The sequence below is a fragment of the Copadichromis virginalis genome, linkage group LG3 (genome assembly GCF_057382275.1).
Source record: "Copadichromis virginalis isolate Kocher_CV1m ecotype Utaka linkage group LG3, C_Virginalis_male_GT1.1, whole genome shotgun sequence".
NCBI lineage: Eukaryota > Metazoa > Chordata > Actinopteri > Cichliformes > Cichlidae > Copadichromis > Copadichromis virginalis.
The window spans coordinates 43,696,423-43,724,212 of NC_140620.1; the positions used below are offsets into that span (position 1 = coordinate 43,696,423).

General features: G+C 42.3%; 3 protein-coding genes across 4 annotated transcripts; 1 reads left to right on the top strand and 2 right to left on the bottom strand.

Annotated features, from left to right (window-relative positions):
- The first annotated feature begins 1,269 nt into the window (after positions 1-1,269).
- On the top strand, positions 1,270-27,790 carry acadvl (acyl-CoA dehydrogenase very long chain). Of its 2 annotated transcripts, none has more exons than XM_085451244.1 (21): positions 1,270-1,369; positions 1,614-1,701; positions 1,791-1,860; positions 4,253-4,327; positions 11,795-11,867; positions 11,997-12,061; positions 12,164-12,298; positions 12,381-12,525; positions 12,774-12,903; positions 13,657-13,782; positions 13,902-14,100; positions 18,707-18,811; positions 19,118-19,204; positions 19,471-19,533; positions 23,305-23,406; positions 23,748-23,845; positions 25,113-25,185; positions 25,408-25,480; positions 25,653-25,725; positions 25,955-26,030; positions 26,802-27,790. In XM_085451244.1, exons 2-21 carry the CDS (start codon positions 1,628-1,630, stop codon positions 26,937-26,939), a joined length of 1,980 nt encoding a protein of 659 aa, XP_085307370.1. In that variant the 5' UTR covers positions 1,270-1,369; positions 1,614-1,627; the 3' UTR covers positions 26,940-27,790. The 2 variants fall into 2 exon arrangements, with proteins under 2 accessions (XP_085307370.1, XP_085307371.1); XM_085451245.1 differs by lacking the exon at positions 1,270-1,369 and adding an exon at positions 1,390-1,486.
- On the bottom strand, positions 5,821-8,133 carry LOC146714899 (uncharacterized). Its single transcript, XM_085451249.1, has 2 exons — positions 7,680-8,133; positions 5,821-6,794 (listed from the first exon to the last, which is right to left on the bottom strand). The coding sequence occupies exons 1-2, from the start codon at positions 7,937-7,939 to the stop codon at positions 6,524-6,526; spliced, it is 531 nt and encodes a 176-aa protein (XP_085307375.1). The 5' UTR covers positions 7,940-8,133; the 3' UTR covers positions 5,821-6,523.
- LOC146714900 (uncharacterized) lies at positions 9,130-11,695 on the bottom strand. Its single transcript, XM_085451247.1, has 4 exons — positions 11,189-11,695; positions 10,796-11,047; positions 10,138-10,227; positions 9,130-9,964 (listed from the first exon to the last, which is right to left on the bottom strand). Exons 1-4 carry the CDS (start codon positions 11,316-11,318, stop codon positions 9,705-9,707), a joined length of 732 nt encoding a protein of 243 aa, XP_085307373.1. The 5' UTR covers positions 11,319-11,695; the 3' UTR covers positions 9,130-9,704.

A 27,790-nucleotide genomic window follows, 5' to 3' on the forward strand; every position in this document is an offset into this window, starting at 1 on the left:
TACACACAAACTGCTATAACCATTTGTAAATCTTACTTTACGCTGATGGATCACATCGTACACGTTTGTCCATGCATACCGGACAGCAGGGGGCGTTCATGCGATGTTCCAACACTGTCGAAAAGTAGTAGAAGAAGAACGTCTGTTGATTGTAATAAAAAATACAGCCGCAGGGGGGGCGTTTTAAAAACGCACTACACTACGCATGTCAGTAATGGTATGCCCCCCGTCCCCAAGAGCACCTCCGTTTCCCTCCCGGACGCTCCGCCCACGTCAAATTTTCTCCTAGTTTGAGGCAGGCTCTGCCTCTTACGTCCACAGGAGACCGCTGTTGTGCACGGTCAGTGTTGCCAACTTTTTTTTTTCTGAAAAGCGACCAGTGACAAATCTGGCGACTTTTCCTGGTGTTATTGGAGACTTATGACGACTTTTTGACGTGAAAGCACGTATCGCTCTTACAGCAGCGGGTGCTGCCGTGGGCACCTCGCCGTCTAAAATAAATCAATGCACTAAAACACATCATTGCAAACTTAGAAATCGGATGTCCTTGGAGAGCCTTAACTCCATCTTGTACATCTCATATATAGACTGAAGCTGTCTGGTGGGGCTTCCTATGAACACCAGCTGCTTGATAAGGTTTTGCAGCTGCACATCAGCTGCATGCTAACTTCCATTAAGTCAAATGCTACAGATGCTGATCCTGCCATAAAAGCTCTCAACCAAAACGAGGATGACCCACTCCTTCTGTGAGCCAGCACGGCCTGTGCGTGTGGAGGGGTGTCTGAAAAAAACAAAAAACAAAAAACAATTAGCCTGCATTAGAACCAGACTAGTTCCCATCATTTTTCACATTGCCACTGTTTCTTCTAGTGTGTCTCTTTTTTTGTCCATTTCGATTGTTAATGTAGTTTGTTACAAACGTTATGGTTACATATGTTTTTCTGTTACTTTTTGTGGACCACAAGGTTTGCAACTGCTTAAACACACACACACACACACACACACATATATATAAAGAGTGCCTATTTCGGGTCAGTTTTGCCGGTCCCAAGCCCTGATAAAGGAGGAAGATTGGAATTGTGACATTAAAAAAGCAATAATCGCTAAAAGAAATTTAATTTGTAGTTTTAAAAATATTCTAAATGCATTAGGGGTGTTTTTTTACTCACTTTGTCTCTCCCAGCGCTGGTTACAATTACATAAACACGACCAATTATGTAAATTAGGCGATGACGTCATCCGCTGACTTTTATGACAGCCAATAGCGATTTCCCTTACTGAGGAGTTGGCAACACTGTGGACGGTTAATTTTTACCGGACTGTTGGCAGCATCTTTGACGGAAGGGACGCGTTGTTCTTACATAGACAGGTGTGTTGCGTACGCTGATCTTTTTGGCCTTTCGTAGAAGGATATGAAGCATTTCCTCAGGCTTTTTGTGCGCGGGCTTAAGCACCGAGCCCAGCGTACAGAACAGACCGACGTTTGGTACAATTGTGTTAGCTAGACGCCGTCAACAGCTAAGCTGACTTGCATGACATCTGTCCCTACTTCGTTATTAATACTAGTTGCGGCAAATGATTGTGTATAACGTCTTCTTCTTATTATTTTAAAGAACAAAATAAAACCATGCTGCTTCGCAAAGTGAGCCAGTCTTCCGCCCTGTGCAGCACCGTTCTCCGGCTTCCTGCCGTGCTAACCGGGTGAGTAATCATCAGTAATTATTGCTATAGAGACTTTAGAATGAGATGTTTATGTTTTACAAACATATCGTGTCATGTCTGATCTGCAGAGGTCAGCGTCAGGCCGCGGTGGTGTTTGTTGGGCAAAACGGCCGTCTCTACGCAAGCCAGGCAGCCGAGGTGCGTTACGTTATTATATCGTATTTCATTATAATGCATTAAGTACACATTACTCTGTTTAACACGGCAGCTTCACGCTGTGGCTCCACAACATTTGATCGAGACTGTGTCCTTGTTTGGGTAATCGCAGCTTGCGGCTGATAGAACTCCAGCACCCCCTCCCGCTCAAACTGGGGGAAAGTTCACTGTTCACGTGATCCAGGTATTAAAGGTGACACTGCAGTTGCTCAGGCAAGCGTTCACAATAAAAACAATAGGCCGATGATGTCATACGTGGAGTTTCGCCATGATGCTTGCACACCCGACATTACCACAATGTTTTTAACAAAAATTCATAAATTTATCAGCAGTTGTAAAGTCAGTGATCGTGTGTGTTGTTACTTTTGTTATTATAATTGTTAATAATGATATTATTTCTTTGTGTATAGTAAAACAAGTCGTAATGATAAATATGTCTAAGCAGTTTTAAAGTCTTGCAGGTCTTCCTCAGATTGACTGTGAACTTTTGGCTTAGCAAAATTGCTATGAAGTAACAAGGAAATATTTTCCACTGTTATCTGCAAATCAGAGTTTTTCCTGCTTTGAAAACAAAAGAGCTATCAACAGAAAATCACCACCACTGAGATAAAAAAAATTTTTTTAGCCTAAAATGTATTTCAAAATAAAGGTTTGGTTTATCATATTGTCAGAAGTGTCAGGAAAATGGACAGTAAGATACCCCAGAGTCATTGCCACAAATTTATCCAACCAGTCCAGTTTATCCTCCCAAGAGGTCAACTTTGATCTGGGATAAACTCTGTGTTTTTGTATTTGCTGAGAGGTCTCATATAGTGCTGGATCCATAAGCATTACATTAAAACAAATATTTCTAAAGTAGATTCTGGGGGAAAACAGGGGCTTTTCTATCCTTTGATTGTTTATCTACTACTTAATTCCTCTGGTGTAATAGAAATGGAGATGTGGAGGTCTTCATCAATAGAAAATCAGTTTGCTGAGTCTTCAGGGCTTATGTTTTAATCATTATTGATGGTGTGAACTAAGGTTGGGCAATTGGACGAATATATCGACGATAGGTTGAGGCTACCGTCATTCATTTTTACAAGGGCGATTAATTTATTTATTTGCTTATGAGTAAGTTTGCATGCCTGAATATATCGCCTATTGTCAATTACTGGACTGACGATTGTCAGCTGGAAAATTTTTACATATCGCCCAACCTTAGTGTGAACCCAGGTCCCTCTTACAGTGTTTGGTCCTTTTGACCAGCACATATAAAGTCTGGGGATGTTGTAGCTAATTCCTTATGACAATACCTATAATTATAATAATGATATTGCCTCTAGTGGTGCTGTTACACAGAGATGTTACTAGTGACTTATGGAGATCATCACTATAAAAAAAATAAGTGGCCACAAAGCTACACCAGCAGACCACCATTAAATATCTTGGCCAGACTTGGAAGTACTGGTGTTAGTGGATACGGAGGACAATGTGGAGGTGCCGGTTGTGTCCATCTGGATTTTCTTCTTATTGAAAACACTTAACCTCTGCCAATGATGCTGCTTCAAATAAAACAGTCAGAAGGTGATCTGGTACCAAGCCAGACCTGACTCCACACTGGCCCCGCATCAGTGGAACAGCTGTGTTTATTAACACGGTTATTAACTTGAAATTGGCAGTGAGTCCTGGTCAACACAGTAATTATTAGCTGGGAACAAAGTTCATACCTATTTTGTTGCTTTAATAAAATAAACATATGTAAATCCTGCTCCAAGGTCGTGCTTTTAACTCATTCACTGCCAGCCATTGGCAGTGAATGAGTTAAACCCATTGACTCATGCACTGCAATTGACGGCTATAGACGTCAATGGCAGTGAATGAGTTAATAAACACGAGCTCACAGGGTGTTGTCTGTATAGTTAAAAGCAGAACTTTATGACAGCCCTGTGATAAATACTTTTATTGTGAGGCGTAATAAATGTTGTCTTTATGAAATTAAAATGCAATTCACTGGAAGTTTTACTGGAGTTAATTATGAATCGGGTACAAAAGGCAGATTTAAAAACATGAACCACATACTCAGCACTCAGCTGAGTGGCTGTACCCTTGGCTTCACCTCTCACCTAGTTGAGATCGGAGCTGGTGTCCCGATTGAAACTGGAAAAACTGTAGCCTGTGTGCTCTTAACATTTAATCACCAAACAGCACTTGACAGCAAACTGTCTCCCTCTGTGTACCTTCATCCTGTTGGCTACATGGTGGTAAACCTTCAGATGTGTTATTCCTTTTACATGAGTCAACCAGACACTGCGTATGGTTAAGCAGTGATTTTGTATGTTTTGTAAGCTTTGTTGCACAGAGAGTTTGTCCTCTGCTCTGTTTGTGGTTTCAGGCAGTGCTGGAGAAGCCTGCAGCAGTCGGCAGTGACGCTGCCACCAAAGTGGAAAAGAAGACAGCTGCTGCTGCTGTATGTTTACTATTTGCTTTATAAGCAAGTCTTACGTTTATAATGGCCAAAATCTGGTTAAAATCAGTCAGTCTACTTAGTTTATTTTCAAAGTAAAAGGTTTGAATCCTAGGAGCAATAGGGCACATGTTTCTTTAAGAATGGGTCCCTCTTTAAAGCTGATTTCTTTGCTGTTTAAACACAACACACAGAGGCTTTCAGTGTTCTCAATTCACCAGCAGGTGGCAGCATAAATCACAGCAATGCATGTTTGTTACGGTGTGTTCACACCGAACGCGATGGACGCGAATAGAGCGTCAGGTTTACATGTAAAGTCAATGGAAAGGCGCGATGACGCGCGATTGCGGGTCCCGCGAAAATTCGGAAGCAGATTTGCGTCGCGAAAACGCCAAAACGCGTGAAACGCGCGTCAGTGTAGCGCGTCTGGCGCGTTTGACTCGCGAATAAAACCACGCGCGTGAGTTTTTGTGTTGCATTTTGTGCATACGTGCGTTTCGCGTCTACCGCTCGAGTTGGAAAAATCTGAACTCCAGCGTCAAATCGCGCCGCGACAACCAATCAGGAGCCTGGTGACGTGGCTGTTACCTAGGTCAAAGGGGCAGATCCAGCCAAAGCCTTTCATACTTCAATGGAGGGGAAGGCTAATCAATGCGGTAGCAAACAACTCGGAGCTGTACAACACCAGCTGCTTTCAGTACCGAGACAGGAATAAAAAGGACCGAGCTTGGAGGAAGATATGTGAAGAGATCGGGCAACCTGGTAAGTTCATTCATTTCTCTTTTGAAAGTTTTCACTGACCCGGGGAAGCCGCACAAAAGCTAGCAAGCCACCGCTATTTTCCCACTGACGTACAAATACCGTTCTGCTTTTATGCATGTTGTCATTTAGGAATATATTTTATTGTTTATTAATAAACAGCACACAGTGGTCGCTGTTCATCCGTCACTGCTTTGCTTTTTCGCTGATTTTTTATTGCACAGTACAGCATTGCATTCTACAGCCTGATTGACAAATCTCCTGCGCTTGCCAAATTTATCACGTTTGGTTTTGATAACCATCGCGTCCAATAGAAAAAACAGCACAAAAACACCCATAACTATGAGCCTCATTCGGAAATAGACACCTGCACCGTGACGGAAAAAGGCGCACGAAAGTGGCGGGCAGATGAAGACAAACCGCGGCATAATAATACTTTTACGTTTTGCAATCTACAAAGGTTTGCACTTTGAGAATCAATTGTGAGAACTGTGACCAGGGGCTAGTTATTCTGAGAACCCCTGCAATAAATGAGGGACCACTGTCTACTCTACGATTATTATATCCAACCTGTTAACATTTAATACTGTATTGATAGAACCAACTGATTCTGCAGCAGAGCATCCCCAGTCCCTGAGCTCCTGCTGCTGCACCCACAGATATGTACAGCAAGCACTGATACCTTTTTAGTCGGTGGGATTCCCTTGTGATCACCTTTACTAAATATCTACAACCAATCTGATTATATCCTGTTATTGTTTTTTTTTTTTTTCAATGTTGAAATTAAAATCTAGTAGCAGCCTTCTCATTTCTTTGTGTTTTGTGCTGTTTTACAGGCCCACAGAGGAGGACGGCTCCGAGGCAGATGAGGGACGGGTCCCAGGACGGTCCATCGGCGGTGGAGCTGGCCATCCTGGAGTCCCTGAAGAGGCCACACCAGTCTCCAATGGAGCATTTCCTCCTCAGCCTTGTTCCTGCTCTGGAGAGCAGCTGGTCCTTTTTATTCCTGTCTCTCTGTAAATTCTTATATTTTATATATTTATGTTTAATGTTTTTCTGTTTGAGACTTTTAATATTATTTCAAATAAATGTTTATAATGACTAATGTCTCAGTTCTACTACACAGCAAATGTTGGCACACGACTTGACACATGTAGAATTTATTTCATATTATACTAATGACAAAATATACTGATACAGTGGGATGCAGAAGTTTGGGCAACCTTGTTAATAGACATTATTTTCCTGTATAAATTGTTGGTTGTTACAATAAAAAATGTCAGTTAAATATCATACAGGAGACACACACAGTGATATTTGAGAAGTGAAAAGAAGTTTACTGGATTTACAGAAAGTGTGCAATAATTGTTTAAACAAAATCAAGCAGGTGCATCAATTTGGGCACCACAAAAAAGAAATGAAATGAATATTTAGTGTATATCAATGTGTGTGTCTCCTATATGATATATGGGGTGCCTTTGTCTGGATGTGCTTCCCATCCAGAGCTGCACAGCACAGAGGAAAGTTCCAGCGCTCCTGGAATCCCTCTGTGATGGACCGCCAGTCTCCAGGTGAAGGCACAGCCATGAAGTCGTCCACTAGACAGTCCCAGATGGACGTCGCTGCCTTGGGGGTGATCTGGCTCACCGTGGACACACCGACTCTGAAACTGAACGCGATGGTCCTGAAGGAGTCCCCGGTGACAAGGAACCTGGACAAAATTGTTCAAAATCAGTATTATGTGTACTGCAGTTACAAAATACATTATTCAAATTCCAAAATACTTTTGTGATGTCAGATTTAAATCACAAAACATGAATCTTACATAAAACCTTTTGTAATTATAAGGATAATTACAAAATGTATATTAGATAATATCTAAAACAGTTGTGTTTTGTTTTAACTTTAACATATCATAATTTGATTGGTAGCAACTTTCACAACTACAGTGAGCCAATCACTCATAATTCCTAAACATGTCAATCAGGTAGGAATGAAGTAAGACATTAATAGAAATAAAGAGTTGTATGTTGACATGTAGCCCTTTCCTTGCTTAAATCATTAATATTTTTGAAAAATTAATCTGTGATAAGACAGCTTATCAAGATAGAACCATGTAACTAGAGATGAACCAAACTGTTCAGTTTTATCTAACTCTGTTTTAATAAAGGCTGTGACCCCTGCTATAGAGTCTGACAGCTGCAGGGATTATATACAAATATTCAACTATCCCAGAATTAAACCAGGTCTAAATAAAAAGGAGTGAGTATCACTAAAAGGTTAACTCAGTGGTCCTAATGCTACAGTTTGATATCAGCAAACACCGAGCGCATACATTGATGTGACACCACAGCCATGCTATCATGCAAACACTGATAACAGCATAAATCGAATTAAATCGGGACTTGATGAGACCTTCTGAGTATCACTAGAAATATTATAAAGAGTCGTCTCTGTACCACAGTTTGCTTTCAGTAAACACCGACAGCATTCACTGTTAGCATAGCACATCCATGTTAGCAGTGTATAACTGGATGGATTAGCATATTAGCACAGATATCAATAAAGGACTACCGTATTAAATAGTTTTACTAACCTCAGGCAGACGGACAGGCGCTCTGCAGGTGGGATTGAGCGTCTGTAGTTGGTGTCTAGGCGGGCAATGCTGGGACCGACGCGGGACAGCAGGTCCTCAAACTGGCCGACGGTGATAGCGCTGGAATCGGCCGTCATCCAGGCGCAGCTCCTGGAGCAAGTGGTGAAACTCACCAAACTGCTCATGCCTCTGGAGGACCTGATGGACCCAGGTACGGCGAGGACGTCTTTTACGCTGCTGCTCTGCTCTCCACAGTACATAGAGAAGGGAGACTCTCTCTTCAAGCGCTAGCTCGATAGCTGCCATCTTGCAAAGATACCAGTCTGGCACAACTCCCTCCCACATTCCTCCCACATTTCCGGTTCACGCGCGTCAAAATATCATATTTTGACGCGCGATGGATTTTTCTTGGACACGCGTTGAGACGCGAATGTACACGCGTCAAATTAGGGGCGTTTGGGGCGTTTTATTGAACACACCGTTAGGCCTCTGCTTGTCTATACAGTTCCAATAACTACCTTGGAATCCCTTGAAAGGAAGATTAGTGGCTTTCTTCGTAAGTAGCTGGGACTTCCCTGCAGCCTCACCAGCGCCGCCTTGTATGGTGCAAGCAACAGCTTGCAGTTACCCTTCAGTGGTCTCACAGATGAGTTCAAGGTGGCTCGCACACGAGAAGCCCTACAGAATCAGAATCAAAATCAGAATACTTTATTAATCCCGAAGGAAATTAGGGTTACAGCAGGCAGCACCCTAATGGCGCATGCACACTTACGGTGTGTTCACACCGAACGCGATGGACGCGAATAAAACGCCCCAAACGCCCCTAATTTGACGCGTGTACATTCGCGTCTCAACGCGTGTCCAAGAAAAATCCATCGCGCGTCAAAATATGATATTTTAACAGTGAATGCTCTCGGTGTTTACCGATAGCAAACTGGTACTGTTTATAATATTTCTAGTGATACTCAGATGGTCTCATCAAGTCCCGATTTAATTTAATTCGATTTATGCTGTTATCAGTGGTTGAATGATAGCATGGCTGTGGTGTCATAGGTATGGTGAGCCAGATCATCCCCCAGGTAGCGACGGCCATCTGGGACTGTCTAGTGGACGATTTCACGGCTGTGCCTTCAACTGAAGACTGGCGGTCCATCGCAGAGGGATTCCAGGAGCGCTGGAACTTCCCCCTCTGTTGTGGAGCTCTGGATGGGAAGCACGTCCAGACGAAGGCACCCCCCAACTCAGGATCCATGTTCCACAACTACAAGGGAACTTTCTCCTTTTTAAAATTTTCTTAATAAATGGATCTCTACTCCAAAATAACCTAACCTCTCTTTATTCTCTTAAGTAACTTGTCTTCACTATGTTCCTATAACCAGTGTGATGCAAAAGTTTGAGCAACCTTATTAATAGTCATTATTTTCCTGTATGAATCGGTTACAGTAAAAAATGTCAATTACATATATCATATAGGAGACACACACATTGATATACACTACATATTTATGTTATTTCTCTTTTTATGTGTTGCCAATATATGCACCTGCTTTATTTAGTGTAAAGTTATTGCACACTTTCTGTAAATCCAGTGAACTGCATTTCACGTCTCAAATATCACTGTGTGTGTCTCCTATATGATGTATTTAACTGACAATTTAAATTGTGACAAATAACGATTTGTACAGGACAATGATGGCTATTAACAAGGTTGCCCAAACTTTTGCATCCCACTGTATCAGTATATTTTGTCATTAGTATAATATGAAATAAATTCTACTTGTGTCAAGTCGGGTGCCAATATTTGCTGTGTAGTAGAACAGAGACATTTGTCATTATAAATGTTTATTTGATAAAATATATAAATTCAGTAATAAAAAGATTCAACATAAATATATAAAATTTAACTATTTACAGAGAGACAGGAATAAAAAGGACCCAGCTTGGAGTGGAAGAGCCTCAGGGGAGAAGGAGGAGAAGAATAAGAACATTGTTTCTGCCCTGGAGAGCTGCTGCCTCATCAGAAAACTACTGATCATTAGGGTCCAATGTTTCCAAATTTAGCACAGCTGTGCTGTTGTCAAAAACTAATTTATGAATTTGGAATTTCACGAATTCTCGTGTCTGAGGCGGCATGCTCTCCAGAGCAGGAACAAGGCCGAGGAGGAAATACTCTGTTGCAGACGGGCGTGGCCTCTTTAGGGACTCCAGGATAGCCAGCTCCACCGCCGATGGACCATCCTGGGACCCTTCCCTCGACCGCCTTCGAGCTCTCCTCCTCTGTGGGCCTGTAAAAAACAGAACAAAACACCACAAAGAAATGAGAAGGCTGCTACTAGATTGTCATTTTCAAAATTGAAAAAAAAAACAGGATATGAACAGATTGGTTGTAGATATTTAGTAAAGGTGATCACAAGGGAATCCAAGCAAGTAAAAAGCTATCAGTGCTTGATGTTCATACCTGTGGGTGCAGCAGCAGGAGTGGAGGGACCAGGGACTGGGGAGTCAGGAGAAGCAACAGGGGAGGACTCTGCTGCATGATAACTTGACTCTATCAAGACAATATTAAATGTTAACAGGTTGAAGACAATAGTCATAGAGAATATTATATTATTATATACTTATTATTATATACAGTGGTCTCCCATTTATTGCAGCACATGAACAGTAGTCACAGTTCTCACAAGTTGATTCTCAAAGTGCAAACCTTTGTCGATTTTAAAACGTAAAAGTATTATGCCGCGCTTTTTCTCCGTCTGCGGCGCCACTTTTGTGCGCCTTTTTTGCTCCTGGTGCAGGTGTCTATTTCCGAATGAGGGTCATAGTTATGAGTGTTTTTGTGCTGTTTTTTTCTATTTGAAGTGATGGTTATCAAAACCAAACATGATAAGTTTGGCAAGCGCAGGAGACACGACACGGAGGAGATTTGTCATTTGGGCTGCAGAATGCAATGCGCATCGTTGAAAGCTGTACGGTGCAATAAAAAAAATCAGCGAAAAGGCGAGGCAGTGACGGATGAACAGCGGGACTACTTTATACTGTTTATTAATAAACAAAATATATTCCTGTATGACAACACGCATAAATTAACTGCCTACATTAATTAATTGTAAACATACCTTCTGACTGACACTCCCCTGCTGCCTCTTCGGGCTGTCCCTGGTCCTCGGGGGAGAAGTTCTCCACGGTCCGCACCATATTTCCGCTGGTCTCCCGCGGGGTGAGGAAGGGGTCCAGAAACCCCATGACCGCGAAGAACTTCCATCTCCTCCCCGATCCTGCTGCAGACCCACTCCTCTTCTCCTTCTCTGACCTCTTCTCCTTATTATATGTGTCCCTGAGGCTCTTCCACTTTCTCCTGCAGATGTCCTCTGAATAAACGCATTATCTGGTTAGCGGAAAGGTATTTGTACAACAGTGGGAAAATCGCGGGACAGTAGGCGCGCTTGCTAGCTTTTGCACGGCTTCATCGGGTCAGTCTGAAAATTAAAAAGAATAAGGAATGAACTTACCAGGTTGCCCGATCTCCTCACTTATGTGTCTCCAAGCTAGGTCCTTTTTATTCCTGTCTCGGTAGAAATAGGAGCTGGCATCATATAGCTCGGGGTGGTTAGCCACGGCGCTGATCAGCTTTTCCTCCATACTGAATGAAGAATGAAGGGCTTTGGCTGGATCTGCCCCTTTGACCTAGGTCAGAGCCACGTCACCAGGCTCCTGATTGGTTGTCGCGGCGCGATTTGACGCTGGAGTTCAGATTTTTCCAACTCGAGCGGTAGACGCGAAACGCGCGTATGCACAAAGTGCAACACAAAAACTCACGCGCGTGGTTTTATTCGCGCGTCAAACGCGCCTGACGCGCTACACTGACGCGCGTTTCACGCGTTTTGGCGTTTTCGCGACGCAAATCTGCTTCCGAATTTTCGCGGGACCCGCAATCGCGCGTCATCGCGCCTTTCCATTGACTTTACATGTAAACCTGACGCTCTATTCGCGTCCATCGCGTTCGGTGTGAACACACCGTAAGGGCTTTAAGCTTGACCTCTCCTGTAGCTCCATAGAGCCGTTTCAGTGGTGTTTGAGTTAACTTAAATGTTACTGTTTGGTTTATCTTTTCACAGGAATCCAAATCATTTGCTTTCAACATTTTCAAGGGGCAGATCACAACTTCCCAGGTTTTTCCCTTTCCCCAAGGTAAATCCATAAGACGTATTTATGTTCTTAACTGATTTTTAAAAAAAAAAAAATTAAAGCCAGTTTTTGCTGGTTGGCTTTGTTAAACTGGAAAGCTGTTGTCAGTGTAATGGTTTGTATGTGCCGCAGTCCTCAATGAGGAGCAGGAGCAGTTCCTTCGAGAGCTCGTGGGGCCATGCAGCAAATTTTTCGAGGTAATTGTAAATCTTATTCTGACCTCACGCTCACTGCTCCTAAACACCCCCAAACCCTCCCCTCACCGATTCCCCCTCCATGTTTCTGCTCCCTGTGGACAGGAGGTAAATGATCCAGCCAAGAACGATGCCTTGGAGAAAGTGGAGGATCACACCATGGAGGGCCTGAAGGAGATGGGTGCCTTTGGTATGCAGGTGCCAGCTGACCTGGGTGGCATTGGCCTCTCAAATACTCAGGTACAGCTTGCTTGACTTAATTATGATATTGACAACATGGCAATGGTTTTAAAAAGTTTAACGGAAATTATCCATCCAACAGTACGCCCGGCTGGTCGAGATCGTTGGCAGTCATGATTTGGGGGTCGGTATTACTTTGGGTGCACACCAGTCTATTGGTTTCAAGGGAATTTTGCTTTTTGGGAATAAAGCTCAGAAGGAAAAATATCTGCCAAAACTCGCCTCAGGTAAGAATACCAGCATCAGCATCTGGATTTCGAGGTAAACTGTAGCTCTGTAGAAGATTGGAGACGTTCTGTCTGTTTATTATTGAAAGCTTAAAAAAGCCAGAGTGTTGGAGGGACACACTGTGCTAGAAAAGTCTAACTTCATGTGAAAGAAAAGCTTAGTAATTTTTGTTGTAAATTTTTGCTTTGACAATGTGTGTGTGTGTGTGTGTGTGTGTGTGTGTGTGTGTGTGTGTGTGTTACTCCAGGCGAGCACATAGCCGCCTTCTGCCTGACTGAACCAGCCAGCGGTTCTGATGCCGCCTCTATCAAAACCGTTGCCGTCCAGTCGCCCTGCGGAAAGTATTTCACCCTCAATGGAAGCAAGATCTGGATCAGGTGAGGACTCCAAGGAAGTTCTTGGTGAATAGTTTGCTAAAAAATAATCCGACTTGATGACAAACCTAAAATAGAAAATCGGACAAACCACAGCACAGTCTGCTGAGGAGGGTTCAACGTTCTCTCCATAGTTATTGCCTATGTTTAAGCGCTTTCGATCCCGTTCTTCTGTATATGCTTGAATGGTTTTCAAAATGTTGCTGAGCTGAGACACTTTGCACTACACACAAGTTCTGGTGGTTATAAGACTGTGTACCCTCTGAACAACCACTCGCTTTCTCTCATCAAAGCAATGCACGACCGCAGTGGTTAGTGCAGCTGACACCCGTCTCACTTTCTCTCGCTTGAGTGCAACTTCCTGTTACACGAAGACTGGGGAGTACGTGCTACTGTCTGTCATTAATCGTGAGATGCTGTGTGATTGCTTAGAAGCAACAGCTGACTGGCGTCACGCATGAATAAAATATGAATAAGTAGTTTAACCGTCTTATATCTGTGTGTGAGGGAGCTTTGATTTTATTACTTGTAGCATTTAAAAAAAATTGTATTTTATTAGTGTCTAAATCAGTGTTTAGTCCTTTTAAAACTCCTGTTTTTAGAGTTGACGTATTTGAAAAGTAATCTTAAAGTAAAGCTTGACTGTTTGACAGCTGAAGCTTTTTCGTGCTTTCACCACAAGGGGGCAGAATTACACAGTGCATCCAGCGACACACAGTAATGGCCACTCCATTCTAAATAACCTTCTCTCCTCAGCAACGGAGGTTTGGCTGAGATCTTCACTGTATTCGCCAAGACGCCCATGAAGGACCCCAAAACCGGGGAGATGAAGGACAAGATCACGGCGTTCATTGTGGAGAGGAGCTTTGGAGGAGTGACACAGTGAGCGCCCCTTTTCTTAACTTAGCAGACTGTTTGCCACTAAACCCTTTATTTTTGTTGTGGATGAAACTTTTTATTTCTTCCTTCCCATCATCGTAAACCTTACTTCTGTCTCGCAGTGGCCCTCCGGAGAAGAAAATGGGCATCAAGGCTTCCAACACGGCCGAGGTCTACTTTGATAACGTGCGAGTGCCGGCCGAGTGCGTGCTGGGCGAAATCGGAGGCGGATTCAAGGTGGCAATGAACATCCTGAACAACGGCCGCTTTGGCATGGCGGCCGCCCTCTCCGGCACCATGAAGAATGTCATCGCCAAAGCTGTGAGTGAATCCCCTCCAGGCTCCTTAAGTGTAGAAAGGAAGGGAAGTGGGTGAAGCGCACCGGTGGAGCTCTTCTCTCGAAGCCTATGGCTTTTACTTATGGTTTAGTTTCTATATGTGCTGTCAGGTTTCCCACTTGCTGCATTGTTTCTTATCTGTAACCAATATTGTCTGTGTTGCAACTCATTTCGCTTTGCTTTGTTCTTCATTGTGGGTTAGTGGGAAATTCCCCTTCTCTTTGTGGCCTCTTTCTGCTTCTTGCTGCGCTTAAATGTGCTGAAGGCCTCCGTTCGGCTCTGTCTACTGAGAGGATTCAGCTTTTTTTGATTAGTAAAGTAATTAATTTTTTTTTTTAACTTAAATTACTTAAAATCAATGTTATGTTTATTAAAACAGTTTGAATTGCTACCAGTAGATGGTCATAAGATTAGAGGACCATAGACACAGTGACAACACACACTGGTTAATGGAGTCCTCTTTTGAAGCCTCGAGCTGACTGTTTTGGGTGTCTCGGCATTTAAAAACTAAATCTTTGAGCGACTGAGAAATCAAGACAATGCAGACTTATTCAGTAGCAACTTGACAGTCACATGCAGTCGTGTCCTGCTTTATTGTCTGCTTTAATATAAATACAAACATAATTGACTAAATGAACATCCTGCTGTGACTCAAAACGAACAGCTGAGAACATAATGGCTTACTGAAAGCGTTTAATGAGGCCATAGGTCAAGGAAGATGAGGCGCAGTTTCTCATGAACGATGATAAAAGCAGAGTTGAACTATAAATATTTAATGAGACAAACGGAGAACGTAACATCACATTCGCAGAAGGATGTTGAACACATAAATCAATCAAATTGGAATAAATATTTTTTAAAAACATCGTGTGTGGAGATGCAAAGTTTCATTCAGATTGGCCCGCCTGTTAGGGAGGAGATAAGGTAAATGGAGACATACAGTGGGGCAAAAAAGTATTTAGTCAGCCACCGAGTGTGCAAGTTCCCCGACTTAAAATGATGACAGAGGTCAGTAATTTGCACCAGAGGTACACTTCAACTGTGAGAGACAGAATGTGGGAAAAAAATCCATGAATCCACATGGTAGGATTTGTAAAGAATTTATTCGTAAATCAGGGTGGAAAATAAGTATTTGGTCAATAACAAAAATACAACTCAATACTTTGTAACATAACCTTTGTTGGCAATAACAGAGGTCAAACGTTTACTATAGGTCTTTACCAGGTTTGCACACACAGTAGCTGGTATTTTGGCCCATTCCTCCATGCAGATCTTCTCGAGAGCAGTGATGTTTTGGGGCTGTCGCCGAGCAACACGGACTTTCAACTCCCGCCACAGATTTTCTATGGGGTTGAGGTCTGGAGACTGGCTAGGCCACTCCAGGACTTTCAAATGCTTCTTACGGAGCCACTCCTTTGTTGCCCGGGCGGTGTGTTTTGGATCATTGTCATGTTGGAAGACCCAGCCTCGTTTCATCTTCAAAGTTCTCACTGATGGAAGGAGGTTTTGGCTCAAAATCTCACGATACATGGCCCCATTCATTCTGTCCTTAACACGGATCAGTCGTCCTGTCCCCTTGGCAGAAAAACAGCCCCATAGCATGATGTTTCCACCCCCATGCTTCACAGTAGGTATGGTGTTCTTGGGATGCAACTCAGTATTCTTCTTCCTCCAAACACGACGAGTTGAGTTTATACCAAAAGGTTCTACTTTGGTTTCATCTGACCACATGACATTCTCCCAATCCTCTGCTGTATCATCCATGTGCTCTCTGGCAAACTTCAGACGGGCCTGGACATGCACTGGCTTCAGCAGCGGAACACGTCTGGCACTGCGGGATTTGATTCCCTGCCGTTGTAGTGTGTTACTGATGGTGACCTTTGTTACTTTGGTCCCAGCTCTCTGCAGGTCATTCACCAGGTCCCCCCGTGTGGTTCTGGGATCTTTGCTCACCGTTCTCATGATCATTTTGACCCCACGGGATGAGATCTTGCGTGGAGCCCCAGATCGCGGGAGATTATCAGTGGTCTTGTATGTCTTCCATTTTCTGATGATTGCTCCCACAGTTGATTTTTTCACACCAAGCTGCTTGCCTATTGTAGATTCACTCTTCCCAGTCTGGTGCAGGTCTACAATACTTTTCCTGGTGTCCTTCGAAAGCTCTTTGGTCTTGGCCATGGCGGAGTTTGGAGTCTGACTGTTTGAGGCTGTGGACAGGTGTCTTTTATTCAGATGATGAGTTCAAACAGGTGCCATTCATACAGGTAACGAGTGGGGGACAGAAAAGCTTCTTACAGAAGACGTTACAGGTCTGTGAGAGCCAGAGATTTTCCTTGTTTGAGGTGACCAAATACTTATTTTCTACCCTGATTTACGAATAAATTCTTTACAAATCCTACCATGTGAATTCATGGATTTTTTTTTCACATTCTGTCTCTCACAGTTGAAGTGTACCTCTGGTGCAAATTACTGACCTCTGTCATCATTTTAAGTGGGGGAACTTGCACAATCGGTGGCTGACTAAATACTTTTTTGCCCCACTGTACATGATCATATTTTTTTGATGGAAAAAAATTTTGTGCAGATGCTGATATAAAAAAACACATTTATCTGGCCAGTAGCTGATGTGGTATTATTACTATTATTAGATCTAGGTAGACTAAAGCATACAGCTGCACATAACTCTTTCACTTGTTTACAATAGGGCTGCCACAAATGATTATTTTGATAGTCGACTAGTCACCGATTTTGCGATTAGTCGACTAATCAGATCATCATCCATTGGACATAAAACTACAGCTTATTGCACCAGCAGCATCTGCTCTTATATAACTATCATTAGCTTACAGCTTTAAGTGTTTAAGGTCTGTGCTAACTAAAAATAAAGACAAGATGATAGTTTATTAAATTTAAATGAAATTTGCAGATTGTTTCGGTGAAGTTTAATAAACTCCTTGCTATCTAAAATATAACAGGACACCGGAGTATATTCTCCAGCATCTCACACTTCTGATAATCAGTTGTCTGCTTGACGTTTATTCAGCTGTGTAAAAACTATAACTTTAAACTCAGCCAAACCGATTTACTCAGGAACAAATAAAATACTAAAAAAGCCAAACAATAACATTTGTAAGTTATCTAAGTGACTTATATATGTTTAACCTGAGTAGCAAAAGACGGCGGTGGGTTTGAAAACGATTTGCTGGGAGTCCGGTGCTCTCACGGACTCTAGTGAGCCTTGCCCCCGGCTAGCTATCGAGCTAGTGGGTAACAGACGTCTCCAAAAACGTCGGCGCACTTTTGAAAATATGTGGTGTCTTGATAAACTGAGCAGATATTTGAAGTTTCCACAGCTGCATTCTCGCCTGAAAATATGTTAAACGTTTATTTTGTGACCCAGAAAGAATAATAAGAGTAATATTAAAACTAACTAGCTGCCGCCATTGTTGGAAACTGAGCTGGGCTGCGCTATAAATTCTAGTTTCTTCTTCTTCGGAGTTTAACGGCAGCTGGCATCCTTGTACATGCAGTGCTGCCATCTTCTGTTTCAGTCCGTTATTACACTCTTAAATCCTACTACTTATTCCTGCGTCTTTTGGGATCTTACAAAGCTTCAAACGACGCGTCGACTATTAAATTAGTCGTAATCATGACTAGTCAACTAATCGTGGCAGCCCTAGTTTACAACACTTGTCTTTTAACAAGTGCAAAACTGATATGACACAACAGAAAACCACTGTTTACTGACATATCAGCACTGATAATTAGGCGACCGTGGACCTCTTCTTCAGTTGCAAATGTTTCACTACTAGAAAAATCCATTAATATTAAGCCAGTGTGCACATGTACCTCCTGAGAACATGAAGAGAAATTTACTTCAAAGTCAGTGTTAGTGCGCTTATAGTAAATGAGATTCACAAATCAGTTTTGCAGCTAAATGGTCTCTACAGTAAGCATATTTTATTGCTGTGACTGAAGGGATTTCTCGCCCGGGGGGGAAAAACGTGGTTGTTTTGTTTGAGCAGTTGCGTCGGCTGGAGAGAAAACTGTGAAAAGTTCATGTGGGGGGAATTCCTGCCCCCTCAGCGTTTTTACTGAGGGAGAATCTCATGCAGAGGAGGCACAGGGAGCCGGTTCTCATGCACTTAGAGAAATGACTTGCTCACATGTTGATAAAGAGAAGTTCATTTTTTCACTGTTTAATGCCATGCAGCCATAAACTGCCTTCAGTGAGCGCTTGCGACCTAATTCAACACTAATCTTAACGTGTGAACTTTTTATTAAAGAAAGCATGGTTCTTTTCAGCTTTGTTGTTTGTTTTCACGTCTCATGGTATTTTGACACATTGCCACCAGTTTTGCACCTCACCACAATACTGATCATGCTTCTTTTTGTGGTGACCGGCAGCTCTGCCAAACTTCCTCTTCTCATACAAAAAAAACCTGCTAGATAGCAACAGCATTTCAGGGCACCAAAAAAAACACTTGCAAAAGCTTGTTTCCTCATATCTTGTGGCTTGAGTCAAATTCTTGACTTAAAATAATGAATTGTGGTCTTATAGCGGCCTGTGCTTTTCCACTTTTCGTCAGGTGGACCATGCAGCCAACAGAACCCAGTTTGGGAACAAGATTCACAACTACGGAGCCATCCAGGAGAAGGTGGCTCGCATGACTATGCTGCAGTACGTCGCAGAGGTCAGACAACACAACACGAATCTGTAACGCTACCTCACCTGATGCCGCGCTGAGCCGTGTGGTGCAGGTTCTGAGAAGAACCTTGCTGATTAATGGTTTGCTGTTATCTTGACATCGTGGTTGATTTCCTGTTTTACTGTCAGTCAGCATAATCTGCTTGTCAGCTCACTGGGCTTTATTTAACACAGAGAATGTGCTGAGATGCCTTTTTTTAAATGTGACGAATTCAAATTAAATTCAGTTTTGATTGTCTTTATGAGAAAGGTGTCAAACTCATGGTACCATTACTTCTGTGTGTTTTCTCAGTCCATGGCCTACATGATCAGTGGGAACATGGACAGCGGAGCAACCGACTTCCAGATCGAAGCTGCCATCAGCAAGATATTTGCCTCTGTAAGAAATTTCCACTTCAGTGTTTGTACTGCAAGCCTTTTATTTCAGCTTTTGCAGTAACCAGAAAGCCTTTAAGGATGTTTGGCTTCAATTTTTCTGGCGCTTATTTCATAATCTTCATGAGGTTCCTTTTTCTGTGGAAGACTGAAGGATGGTAAATAGAGGAAGCATATGACTCCTGACTGATGTGAGATGAAATATGATAGTGTGTTTGGCAGTGCTAAACGGCTTTTACATGTCTGTGTTTCTTTGTGTAATTGAGACAGGAAGCAGCATGGTTTGTGACAGACGAGAGCATTCAGGTTATGGGCGGCATGGGTTTCATGAAGGTGAGTCCTCAGTCCACATCCTGTTAGTTACAAACCAGGTAACACGGGGACAAATCTATTTGACAAAATTTTAAGTTTGTGTTTTTGAAAGCTAGAGTTTAACATCCTGATGAAAGCAGGTGAAACAGTAGATAGAACAGGAATTTCTCGATACTCAGAATTTATACCTTTTGTATAGTCTCTTTTTATATAGCACCAAATCACAACAGCATTCACTTTAAATTGTAAAGTAATAACACTACATTATTGGAATCAAACTTGAACAATCAACCAACCCAATAGGTCTGTGAAGGTTCTCAGTCATGGACCCCCTAACGCCTTAACACCCACTCACATCCAGGGCCATTTGACCTTGGGAAATCACATGATAGGGTGGGGCTAGGTTTCACAATGAGCTCACCTAAAACCTTGGCTGATTGTGACCTACACCCGTTTTCACAACTTGGCTTGTGTGATTAGGTAGAGGATCATTACGGGGTCCATTGTCCCTCTTGGAGTGGACACTCCCACTTAAATTTGAGACTCTCCACCATTTGACCCTAGAACTGAAGAAGGATGAGAGGTCAAACATCTTCAATCAATTTAAAGAAGTCCAGACGCTTTTCTTTCCGAGCTGCTTAGACAACCAACCCACTATAAGCAAGCAGTTGGTAACAGTGGGAAAGAAAAACTCCCTTTTAACAGGAAGAAGGCTCCAGCAGAAGCCGGCTCAGGGAGGGGCGGCCATCTGTTGCCACTGTTGTTGCTCTGTCTCCTGACCTTCCTGTCAGTTTTTCATTATTTTATCCCAAAAGGGCAAAAATAAATATTTTTTTAAAAAACCCTAATGATGGGGCTTGATGTGGTGTCAGTGTAAGGTTTCACAGAAGACGTGATTGCTCATTAGCCTGCAGAAATAGAAGTATGTCCGTTTAAGAGTAATCGCTGTTCTTATCCCATTCACAGTTAGTGGTTACAAGTAGCTGAACAGTTCATTGTCAGGCCAACGCTGTTGGATGACTTTAGCTATTTGCTGCTGTACTAGTTCACATTGTTCACACGGATGTTCACATTGTTTACACAAACATTAGGCAGTAGGTAATGGATAATAGGCATTGATTTGGAAATAACTTGAGCTTATTATATAATATTGTACTATTCAGTGTATTTCTAATTAGGCAGCTGTAAGCATTTAAAAGAGGGATGTGGTGGCCGCAATAAAGGGAATTGAAAATATCAACATTCGGACGTTTGCCTTGTACTGCGATGCAATGTTTTTCTGCTGCTGAAAAACAACATGTTATGAAGGTGTAGATGTTAATTAATATTAACAATAATTCACTGTCCAAACCTAAAATCAATCAGGTCAAAAAAAGCTTTAATTTTCAGATTTTTAAATATTAACAGATTTTTTTTTGAGACAATATTTTATATTATTTCATTTTTAATCTGAAAAGTGTTACAAAGGGGATGAAATATATATGGTCTAGTACACCTCATACCCCCCTTTAGACTCACCCCTGCTTGCTTCAGTTATCGCATTAATGTACAGCTGCCGTCAGCCTTCAGTAAGTTGCATAATTCAAACGTGCTGTTTGACCAAGTGAACAGTTCATCTGCAGATTTTAATGCAGCCTTACTTCTGGGGGCTTACTGCAGATTTTTCTCTTTGTAAACAAAGCGGCGGTGGATGGAGCACCTACAAAGTTTACTTTTCTTCACGTCAGAGTTTGTTGATCAGGTGGTTTGATTAAGGACTCCAGGTTTTAATGGTGATTACAGGAACAGCACTGTTTTCTTTCGTTCAATCTGAGATCACTGTTTCGGTAATGGCTCCGCCTCTTCGCTCTTTGCGGTGTGTAAACAGACACCGGCTCCGCGTTAAAACTCTTTGACGATGAAAGCCAAGTTTTAACATGACCCCTAAAAAGTAGATGTTTCTAAAGACATTGCTTTTTTTGTGTTTGTTTGTTTTGTTTTGTGCAGCCACAAATACAAAGGCTCCTACAACATGTAGGGGAGCTGTAACCATCAGCACTGGGAATGTGTGTAGATTGTTTTTGGATGTATGCTGACTGTGGTCACGTGCGCAGTTTCCAGATAGTTGCGCTCATCTTTTGGCTTCGCTTCTGTTTGGTTTTTGTTTTATCTCAAACACGGCTGTCAGTAAACGTTGGCGAGCCTTTGACAGGTGTGACAAGCACTCAAACAAGGATGCGCCTAAAGGATCCGCATTTCCTTGTTTTATGCGCTGGAAGATAAAATCGTTTTCCCGCTCTGTTTACTGTGTGTTTCTGTCCACGAACGCTTCAGTTTTTGTTGTGATGATGATGGTGATGGTGGGCTAATGGCCTCTATCTGTTTAGAGTTTTAAACAGAAGTAATGATGTAATCGGGCAACAGATCTTTGTTCTTATCCATTAAAGATGCACAGGTGTGGCTAAGACTTCTCAGAAGCCTTTGCACTGTATAGTGGCAGGTGCTTGCCTTGCTGTTGCGGTATTGAGTCATGTAGTTGCAACAGGCGAGTTGGCATACACACACACAGAAAATACTGAGACCACATTCGAGTGAAAAAAAAGATATCAAGCAAGAAGTTCACTAGAATAGACTGGAAACAACCAGCTGAAGATACGGGGGCGTGGTGGAGCTGTGTAAACAGTTTTGTGCTGCTTAAAATAAACCAGACAGTGCAGAAGAGAGAAAAAAAAAAGCTTGCTGCTTTGGTTTGATTTTTAGTTCAGTGGAAAGTGTGCTCAGTCATGGAGGACAATGTACTATGACTTTTAAAAAACAAAAAGTTTAGTTCAGCCACTGTAAACAATGATTTACACTCTGAGTACTTGTATTGTTGAGTTACGATTGGATTGGTCTGATGTAAAGCTGCTTAAAATAATTCCACTTCCTTTGTGTTACGTGCCAGTTGATAGTGGAATTAGTTGCGCAGCAGCGGGGGGGACGAATGCAGCAGGCTTTTAGCGGTTCTGCTCGCTCTGTGCGTTTTGACTCAGGGTTTCACTTCAGCAAGGAAACCAAGTCAAATGTGTGCTGGTGTACATTTTCATTTCTGTGCCACTTAAAATATGCACACTTTCCACATACAGAATTCAGAAGCGGTGCAAAAGCCTCTATTCCTCTTTAACGGTGCATTTTCATTACCTTATTTCAGGGCGTTAAATGGACGTGAGATGGGAAAGAATTAAGTGCTAACCTTGGAAAATGTACAATATTTGCATTCCTTCTGTCTTATTAGGGCTTTTAGTTACTTAGTTATTTTTATTATTACTTTTTAATAATTCAAGTATTTAGTAGATTTTGCATTTTAGAACAACAAATGCAAAAATGCATCAACCAAAAACAAGAAGCAAACAAACAAAAAAACAAAACAAAAACAGTGAGGTCTTAACATCTGTTGCATTAAGTCAGGTAAACATGTAGGTGCAAAAGTTGTCCCACTGTTCAACTGCAGCTTCCGCCACATGATGTAACTTTCCCAACATCTTTTCGCAAGCAGCGTTCCCAATCATTCTTTCTTTCCACATTTTAAGCGTTGGCATATGGGAGTCCTTCCAGGGTTCCAAAATGATACGGGCACATGTTACCAGTGCAGTATTTAACACTCTAAACTGGTGTTTATTTAATTGTGGCACCTCTCCTTTGTCTCCTAGTAGACATAATTTAGGTGATCTGGGCAAATTACACTTAGTTACTTTTTATTTTTGGTGCTTTATTGAGGTGGAGCTGAAAAGCAATGGAGCCCATCATGTTCTTTATTTGTGTTTGTTTCTGCAGGACGCTGGAATAGAGAGAGTGATGAGGGATTTGAGAATTTTCAGAATCTTTGAGGGTACAAACGACATCCTGAGGCTCTTTGTGGCTCTGAATGGCTTCCAGGTAACACAGAAATTTCCTCTGTGTGTGTGTGTGTGTGTGTGTGTGTGTGTGTGTGTGCGCGCGTGTGCGTGTGCGTGCTTTGTGAAAGTACAGAGGAAGTGGATTCTGCTTGCTGTATAAAATGCTGAAATTCTGTGATAAGAAGCAACTTCCTCTACACATTTCACATTTGAGTTCTGTATCACATCCACGTTTTCTGCACTTCGCTTTTCCTCACTCTCTATCAGGAAGTATTCTTAACATGTTGCATATGACTACAGATTGAGCAATCCAGATAAACCCTGACTCCTCCTGACTACGTTTAGCCCTTTGCTCAGCAGCTTGCATGTGCTTCCCTGCAGAATGCTGGAAACCAGCTGAAGAGCCTGCAGAAGGCCCTGAAGAGCCCCATCAGCAACGCCGGCGTGCTCGCAGGAGAAATCACCAAGAGAGCCAAAAGGTTGGTTTAGCTTCTGCAACACTGTTTTTCCTTTCTGTATGTCTGGAAGGCAGTGGGTGTGCGATCAGGGGTCGCCCCTTGCAAAAAATAGAACGTGACCTGAAGAAGTGATACAGGCTGATGTCGACAGAGACAGCAGTTATGCCATCAGATTAATGGAAATGGAGGCATTTTTTATGCACTCTTTCTCTTTCTGAGAAAAGCAGTGATGTGAAAATGATTTTCTTACACTTGTGTACTCGCAAGTGCAAGAAAATCACGTGCTGCACACATACACACAGGAGGCAGAAGAGTGTGGCTTCCTCCTCTCTTTGTGTTAATTTGATTAAGACTTCCTTTTAACCGTTTACTTACCGCTGTCAGAGGCTGTGTGAGTGCTTTTGTAGCTCAGGCATACAGGCTCATATAACTGCGGTGCAGATCATTTATCCTCTCTACTCCGCCTGCCCAATTCTAGGAGACACTGAAAGCTGCTTGCACGTCAGGGTCTGTAGTCTTGCTTTTATAGCAACAGTAGCACACAAAGGTGTTGTGTGGTGCTGCATTGCGCTGGTTGTGCAATTAATACAATGAACGGCTAAAAACAAACAGTCGACCACTGAACGCATCATAGAGAGACTTTTAGACGCAATGATAGCATTTATAGCATAAACTTGTCATAACCTCTGTATAGAGCCTCAGCTGCAGGTTTCAGTCAGTTTGACCAGCTGTTTGGCTTATTTTTGTTCTGTATTTAATTTAAACATGGTTAACTGTGCAGCTTCCCACACACTGTATATAAAAGATGGTCTTAGCCATCGTGACTTCACCATTTGGGAATTTTGGGACTTTGTCGCTGGCTTTTCCAACCAGACATTGACAATGCATGACTGCATTTTACTCGCGAAAACTGGAGTACAAACTTCTTTGATAGGCTGTATGTCAGACAGCATATTATTATTATTATTATTATTAACTGGACAAATTAATTTTTATAGCAGATTTAAAATGACAGAGTTGACCAAAGTGTCAGCGTGCCAGCACAGGTGCTGTCACACACCTAGCTTTTTATTTTTAGCTTTCAAAAAAACATCCATGTGCACTGCATCATGGGAGTCTTTGAGGGCTGGCCTTTAGACTGAGCAAGTTTTGGCTTAAATCTGGAGCCTCGAGGTTGCTTTTTGGGATCAACAGATCCATCGTAGACTCGGACGGACGGCTGAACGATGCTGTCGGTGTTGCTGAGAATGACTTTTTGTTGTGTAACGCGGTCCTCTCTTCTTTACAGGAAGGCAGGTTTGAGCACAGGTCTGACGCTGCAGGGGACGGTGCATCCTGAGCTGGCACACAGCGGAGAACTGGTGTGTTATTTTTCTTATTATTTGTATCGATCAACTGTTATTTATGAGACAAACCCATCTAAGGGGCTGGCCCAGGCTGGATGAATGGGTGCCTGGCACTTTTAAGAGGACGCTTTGTTTACTAATGGAACATTTCCTCCTGCGTTGCCTTCATTTTCTGCTTTCTGCTACAGTCTGCGTGTTTCCTAACGCTCTGCACTTTTTGTTGTTTCTGCTTTCCAGACAGTCAAAGCCATTGAGCAGTTTGGAGGAGTTATCGAGGAGCTGCTGATCAAACATGGCAAGAAGATCATCGGTGAGCGAGTGTGTGTGTGTGTGTGACTGCGGGTGTTTCAGCTCACCTGGAAGATTTGAACTTGACTATATTATGAGTTATTTCTGACAGTTTAGAAATGACATCTTTGCATTTTATTAACAATTGTTATTTTTTTCTAACTTATCTAAACTTGTGTGCTTTCATTTTTCAGATGAACAGTTTATTCTCAAGAGAGTCGCAGACTGCGCCATTGACATCTACGCCATGGTGGTCGTCCTGTCAAGGTATGCAAAAGTGCAAACAACAGATTTAAGTCTTCGTTCTTTTTTTTTCTTTTTTTTTTTTTTTTCCACTAACCACACCATCCTTTCTATCTGTCCCCGTTGCGCTCTTTCTGCACGCTCCCACCCACCTTCTAAACTAAGGTCTTCTTTTATTCCACAAACAAACTCCTACGCAGCCCAAACCGACCTTTCTTGTGAACGTCTTTTTTTTCTCGGCCTCTTTCTGCAGGGCGTCGCGAGCTCTGAGTGAAGGCCACACATCAGCTCAGCATGAGAAGTTGCTGTGTGAGACCTGGTGTACCGAGGTAAGATCCTCCGCAGAGCCAGACACAAACACGTGCTGCTATGTAAGGAGGATGTTCGGTGTTTTTAATGACCTGAACCGTGGCTAGCACTCTTAGGTAGTGTCACTGTGGTAAGTAGTGGGATACATGATTAAAGAGAGGAGCTAGTTTGGCCTGGCGTCATTTTACACAGCAGTGAAGACACAAGTTTTAAATATAAACCAGAAGCACTGGGAGAGCGCAAACCAAGGCGCTCACTCTCTGAGCAATATTTCCCTTTAAGGGAGTAATACTGTATTTGTATATAAACATTATAGGTATTCAATGTTAAGTAACTGGACTAAAAATAAAGCTCTATAAAACATTATTATCACTTTGACCTTCAGAGGAATCTGTTGACCTTCAAGGTGAGATCTGACAGGAAATTTTAAATCTTTATACAGGGTTATATTAACAATACACACCACATTGGTCATAATTATAGTTTCTATGTTGTAACGCTTTTTGTCAGTTTGTGACTAATAGGTCATTGAGTTGACTTTGGACACCTTGGTGGATGTAAGCCAAGGTCTAAAGGAGCATTAGCACGACCCTGCGCTACACTCCTACAAAGTTTAATCAGAATTCAGTCAAATATTTTGACCTGTCTTGTTTACAGACAGAATGGCACTGTGAATAAAAACATAAGCTCTCTTTGGCTGAGGAAATAAGTCCATACTTTACCTCTGTGGTGTTCTGATGCCATCGCGATCAGTTTGATACCATCGCTCTCCTCCTCTCTCCGTCCCCCAGGCTCACGACAGGGTCACGCACGAGATCAAGTCTCTCCACTCCAGCGAGTCCAGAAAGCTCTTCAGCAACATGCGGGCCATCTCTGCAGCAGTCGTGGAGAACGGAGGAGTGGTTGCTGCTCACCCCCTGGGTTTCTAAACGCCCTCGCTCTTTCTGCGTTTCGTCAGTCTTCTCAACATCTCGTCACGTATGCCAAGTCCTCCCGGACTTTTTTGCCATTAATCCTCTGACACACATCGGTGCCCTTTTTAAATTTATGAGATGCATTTACAGCCTCAGAAACTGGTTTTGGTTTTGGTGTCTTTTTTAATCCCACTGTTTTTTCCTGTCATTTATTTATGACATTGTGACTCAAGGCATCTAAATTTTGAGCTGCACTTTTGTTCTGTGAGAAATAAAAATGTCATGCGAGTTGGAAACGTCACAGTTCTACATTTGTCTAAAGTGTGAAGGGGGCTTTGAAATGCACCCTTTCCTTTGTATCCAAGCCTTCATGATGTAAACCCTCAGTGTTTAATCTGTTAATACATTAATTTATGCTCTTTTGGTTCTTGGTAATTAACCATAAATACAACGATATCAATGCAACTTTAAGTCAGGGAGCCAGTTAACAGGAAACTGATGTGTCTTTAAAGGACAGATTTTTACACTTGGTGTTTAAATGCAGAGAACAGCGTGATGTTTGTTCTTAACGCCTTTCTGCATGTTCAGTTTGCTCGTTGATCAACAGACACACAAATATCAAGACTGTAAAACCTTTTTGCCTTAGAAACCGGCTCGAACACACAAAGCTTTCCTAACAATACTTCACTGTGTGCTCTTTACTGTCATCAGCCACCTGGAACTGCAGTGAATGTAACATCATCTGTGTACCATGTTTAAGTTTTCTGTTATTTATTTCTCTACCGTAGCGAACGTGTAACAAAGTGGGAGTCTGTATAGGCTGTAACTATACTGCTTTTTCCTGCCAATAAAGTTCATTTTCTCCA